Consider the following 6,085-nt stretch of genomic DNA (forward strand, 5'->3'; position numbering starts at 1 on the left):
AAATATTTCACGATGCCCACCCACCAGTGGGCCAGAGGCAGTGAAACTTACCTTGCAGGGAAGCTCTGTAGGCGATTGTAAGCCATGTGCAAGATTTTCAGGTGTGGGTGGCCTGTTAACAAGGGTACACATTTATCTGTGAGGTTGTTATTGGTCAAATACAACTCCTGCAAGATGCTGTGGGTTTCTTCAGAAAGGGTGGCTGGAGGAAGCATTTCCAGTTTGTTGGCAGAGGCATTAAGAAATCTCAGGCTGCAAAGAGAAGTTACATAAGGGTGTTCACTGAAACATCCTGCAGGTTTTGTCTAGAAGTATAAATAAAAATCTCTGTTTTTAAGAGGTAACTTAAGTTAGTTACAAAGCAAAGGTCAAAAGTCACAAGTTCACAACAACAGACAGGAAGACCAAAAGTCTAGCACTAAAAGAACAAAATTTCTGTTTGTGTTTTTAAATGACCACATTTCTAAGAACAAAACATCAGCAAAATGAGTATGTCAAAATTCCTCTATTCTGTTATCAAGACCTCAGTACCTCCAACGTTAAGGCAGACGTACCTTAAGGTAAGAGCAATCACAAACCACATCATTTCCATATTCATTACACACAAAAATGAATTCTGTATTCATCATCAACGAATCATGAGAGCATAGCTGCTTTTCAAATGACTAAACAAGTCAATGGTAAAAAAAAGTCAGCCAATGTTTCAGTATTTTAAATACTGTCTAGGGTGCAGACAGTATTTTGTTTAAACCTGAAGGTCTGACAGCAACTACAAAATATGAAAAAGTACTCTTTGAATATTTGGATACCTAAAGATGTACCCAGCACAAGAAAAAAACAAAGCCTGGGACAAAGCAGTAATTTGCCTTTTAGCTTTTAAAGAGAGACATTCCTGGTAGCAAATTAAATTTAAAAAGCTATATACTTGCTTGCTGATGTGTGCAGCAAGACAGCCAGATCTCTATGTAGTTTCTCAGTGCCCTTCCCCTGTTCATAAAAGCAGCAGAAGCCCAAGTCAAGTATTTTTTTGCAGTCCCACCACAAGCAGCAAGGACTGAAGAAGCACAGAAATGAACTTATTCTTTCTCCCCCAAAGGACTTTTTCCAGGATAGGAACAAGACCTGATGAGGTATAGGCACTGCCCATTCCTGCAAGTGAAGTTCTGGGGGCAGAGTATTCATGCTTGTTAGGGGAGCTTGGTGATCACAGCAGCACTGTAGGTATCTTGAGGGCTGGAATTCACACCAGCAAATCCAAAGATATGGAAAAATAAAACTACTTAACCTTTGGTAACCAACTTTGGCATAACCATGTCTTTTCAGCAGAAATATGACTGCTCTTCCTTCCTCCCTTTTTCAGAAAAGGCTGCCTCAGAGAGATACAGAAGTGTGTGTTGCCAGTCTGCAGCGACTGCGTTCAGACCAGCCCGTACTGCTCCTACCAACCAAGAGGAATGGGCAGCTGCAACGGGCAAGGCTGAGTTCAACAAACAGAGACTCATAAGTGTGCTGTCTGAAGCCTGTACAGCCACTGATCGGGACACAAAAGGTAGGTGCATTCCTGCCAATCTTAAGAGAAAGCGATAAAAAATTGATAGCTGCTCCCATGGACGCAGGAGTCCACACTGACCTTGAGGGCCTATTAATGAATGAAATGGATTTGCAAGAGTAGCAGCTGGTTGAAACTTGCTCAGCAGTAAATAAGGGTCAAACATGCTACAAAAGTCACGTGGAATGCCAAAGGATTAAAAAAACCACACTATTTCCATTAGAAGCAAAAAATCTCTCAGCGTTGCACAGAACTGAAACTAGGTTAGCTGTTTTACACAGACAGAGGAGTCCACTTCAGAGAAACACAGTTTAATCCTCAGGCTCATTCATTATTCACAAGGGTGCTAAAAATCCAGAGGAGGAAGGGAGGAGAGGAAGGATTAATATAGCGAAGGGAATAAGCAGCTGAAAGGGGTTTTAAATTTATTTATTTATTCTAAAAAGATGCTGCTCAATTTCACCCTTTAGCTAGAAGCTAAAAATAAATTAAGCTCATTCGAATTTGGATCACTAAACTGAAGCATAGCACATTAGCAGATCCTGTACTTAATTAAACACCAGCAAGTACACCTATTGCTAGAAGTACAGACAGCTACTACTTCGGCATCTTCAATCTAATGTGCGTGATTATCTTCCCTCTCCACAAAAAAAGGCACCTTTATTAACATTAAAGCCACAGTATTCTTTGCCCCACTAATAGTACAAAATAATCAGCTTCAGCTCAGTCTGGAAAGGCTTAAGTAATAAACAGGTTTAAAGCTGCTGGGAAAAGTGAATTTTTACAAGAATATGATGGGGATGAGGAGGTGGCAGCAAAACACTCCCCAGGAAAGGTCATGCTCTGCTACCCTGAAGAAGGATCTGTGTTTTACTTTTGTTCTTGCAAGCTACAGGAGAATAACCTGGAGTGTTTCACAGATAGCAGTGGCCAAAGAGGTAACCTAGAGAGCATCAAAACCTATGGCTATGAAGTTCACTCAAGAACAGCTAGCCCAAGTACAACTAAAAGCTTCAAGTAAGAAAAGGTACATTGCTCTGATAAAGCTGAAATTAATACAGTGTACTATAAACTGAAGCCATTTCAAATTTGAAAGAGAAATGAATCAAACTTTCTTCTGTTTGTAATAAACTTTTAACATTGGTGGAATACAACAAGAAATGTAAAAGTTGTTCCCTCACTGGTACTAAAACTGAACGGAATCTATGTATTCCTGCCAGAAAGAAGTTTTGATGTATTTATTTTCCAGTGGGGAAAGGAGAGAGGAGAGTTGATGTTCTGCACACACACACCCTTCCCCCCAACCCTGCCCTTTTGCCAAATCTTCCAGGGAGTGATACAACATTGTAAATAAATCCTCATCATCCTAATCTACAGTTTAGTGTCCTAAACAAAGTTTAGGTGACCAGCAAAAACCTTGCCAACAGCCTGGAACGGGAACCCTGTCATAGCAGGGTATCTCTCCTTAAACAACTGACAGTCAGAGATTAATTATACTCTAATCTCTATCTGTAGATGACAGAATTAAATTAACTTTTAGAAATGAGTATTCTGCTTGCATATATGTTCCTTTTGACCAGCTGTTACATTAAAATGGCAAAAACATTCTGAAATGATAATTCTTTCAAGATATTGTCTGTATTTAAAAAGAGAAATAAAATTAAAAAGGAACACCATTTTTGGCCAAAGAACAGAATGAACCAGCAGATTGCTACTGCCAAAAATGTCAATTCTGTGCTATAATATTATGTAAGAAAGCCCCCAACCAACACCAACAACAACAACAAAAAAACAAACCAAAACAAAACACACCACAAAATCCAAAAAAAACCCAACCAACAATAAAGCAAACCAACAAAACCCCAACAACACCTAAAACTGTACTTGCCCATCACATTTTTCCTCACACTGATTTAAGACAGAAGTCCTCCTCCAGGTTATTTCCACTCCCCTATTTCTTCATCCCTGTGCAATGTGCCAGCTGCTACCTTAGAAGGCACATCTTATAAATGCCCTCCAGAGGAGTGGAAATTTACTTGAGCACAACTGTTCCTATCTCTCTTGTGTATGGACTTGAACTGATTCATGTTCCTTGAAGATATCCCACTCATACTGCTTATCAGATGGAACCAGAATGTCAAGTATTAAAGCTCAGTCCAAAATTAATTGTTTCCCTTTCCAATTCCACCCACATATTATACCACAGGCTCATGAAAAAAAACTACAGCATCACTACAAAGACCTGCATTCAGCAGCCTGCACACATACCAGAGTATAATACAGAGAGGAAAGCATGAATTAACAAGTACTAAAAGAGCGTTGGAGATTAACAAAGAAATGAAGGCACTGGCAGGGAGATGTCAGAATTCTTCAGCTTTGACAAGGTGAATATTCTCCTCTGGTGTTATAATATAAACAGTAATCTCTAGCTGGAAGAAGTCACCTTTGGTTTTATGAGGTATTGAAGTACAGTCCCTCGCTGGATTTAACTTCTCCAAGAGGCAAAACAAGAAAAGACTGTCCAAAGAATAGGCCAGAATCAGGGACGTGGATCTAACAACAAAAAAGACCTAAAATGCAGTCACAAGCATTCCCTATTTATACCCAGGGGATTCTGATCAAGGTTTGAACCTTGCCTACCAGTGTCATGAATGCCTACCTCTAGCACACACAAAAGTTGAAATCAGACAAATGTGAGAATACAGCATCTCTCAATTCCTCATAATTTTCTGAAGTAGCTTGGCAAACTTGGCTTATTGGTAAGACAGAGCCACTACTGAAGGAAATACAAAGTTCTCTGAAAAGCTTAGGAGCATTTGACAAGGAGGAACACAGACAACTGCATTCAGTGGTGGAGCAGCAGCAAATCAAAACCACTGTGTTTAGCTTGAAAGTACTGATAAGAGTTAGAAAGAACACTGCAGTTGTAAAAAGAGAATATGCAGAGATATCAAGATTTTCAGTTTGGCCTATGCCCCAAGATCTCCATCAGTACAGAGCAATCAAAATACAAAATTTCTTCTTCGGTGCCTTCTGCAAAGACATGCCCTCAATTTCTGGTCGCCTAATACTAAAATAATTTATGATTGTAGTAGCAGGCGTATGAGGAAGAATCCTGTATGCTAAGCATGTCTGGGGGGAAAAAAAGGAGAGGATAAAAAAAATCAAGGCTGTTTCACCAGCCCATGCAAAAGAGGGTATTTCTTCTTTAAAAAATAAATAAATAAAATAAATTAAAGAAAGGAAACATTCAAGTGAATCTCCTTCCTGCTGAGGGACTGCCAAAAAAACCACTTAACTGCTGCTGTCTCCTCAGCTCTTACTTTCTAACCTCTCTTAGTTGTTTTATTAATTGGGATTTCCCCAGTTTCTAACATACCTGCTTGCAAATCCTTAACCTATCAACAAAGAGATAAATGCAGTTAAGCATTTCTTCAACACAAGAACGTGCATCAAACGCTCAAATAGCACTTGGCATTCATTTGACTGTTTCCTCCCTCAAACTTCCCCTGCATCCAGGATAGGACTGAATACTTGCATCACAAAGAAGCAGCCACAGTGGGTGGAAATGGCAAAAATCAAACAAGAGCAAGTTTAACTGGGTCACCTTTCAAAACTCCAGCAAAAAAACCCAAACCCCAAACAAATTAAATAAAATAAATTCAAAACATGCAGAAAATCAAATGAGATAAGAACAGCTGAACAAAGCTGAAAACAAGAAACATGCAGACAGATCCTAGACAGGCTCTGAATAGCTGACACTGGCTTAGCCACCACAGCTGGCTGCTACCAGACACTGCAAAACAAAGCTCAAGGTTTATGCTGTGCAATCACAGCTACACATCTTCACCACGCAAGTGCATTGAGTAGCCCCATGGATGCTTTAAGGGTTTATACTGAAAACATCCATTTTAACTGGAACGGATGCTTGGGCAAGAGGCAAACAAACCCCTGCCCTTCTTAATGCTGTGCCCCCCATTTTTAACCCTGCCCTGACCACTGTCACTGCTTTTCTGCCATGCCCAGCTAAAGCTCTTGAAGGCTTACTAGTCTTATCTGAAGAGCACTCTGTACAACGGTTTTGATGCCATTAAATGGTAGTTTGCTGCCGGCTGCTCAAGGAAGGCAGTAAAAAGTCTGTTTGAGAATCAGACAGCGGAAAAGGCATCACAACACAGCAGAGGCAGGAGTGGATAGCAACAAAAGGCTTCAGGAACACAGATGCACGAAGAAAGGCTCAGGACTCAGTTTGGGACTCTTCCCCATCAGCCGCAGCACTTGCATGAATTCTCTGTTTTTCCAGCATATGGTAATGAGAAATGAAGAGATTATCTGGCTGCCTCTGTGGTGCTCATCTTGCCAAGAAATCCCCACCCTGCAAGAGAAATTCTTGCTAACATGATCAAGATGTGCATACTTTCAGTGCAATAAACAGAACCAAGTTCTGTCTCGGTCAGAGAAATGTTTTATAGGCTAGTCCTCCATTTCTCTTCAACTAACAGTTTTTAAAAAATAATTAATTAAAAAGCAGATGAA

The 6,085-nt window shown here is 40.1% G+C and overlaps 1 protein-coding gene across 1 annotated transcript in view; it reads right to left on the minus strand.

Annotated features, from left to right (window-relative positions):
• Nucleotides 1-6,085, minus strand: part of PHLPP1 (PH domain and leucine rich repeat protein phosphatase 1) — a 142,331-nt gene that overhangs the window by 16,073 nt on the left and 120,173 nt on the right. The window contains exon 10 of the mRNA XM_027899112.1: nucleotides 52-252. Coding sequence (XP_027754913.1) covers nucleotides 52-252 — 201 coding nt within the window. The remainder of the gene's footprint in view (nucleotides 1-51; nucleotides 253-6,085) is intronic.

This window comes from Empidonax traillii, unplaced genomic scaffold, assembly GCF_003031625.1.
Source record: "Empidonax traillii isolate 1590-97213 ecotype Southwest subspecies unplaced genomic scaffold, ASM303162v1 scaffold644:size547830, whole genome shotgun sequence".
Classification (NCBI taxonomy): Eukaryota; Metazoa; Chordata; class Aves; order Passeriformes; family Tyrannidae; genus Empidonax; species Empidonax traillii.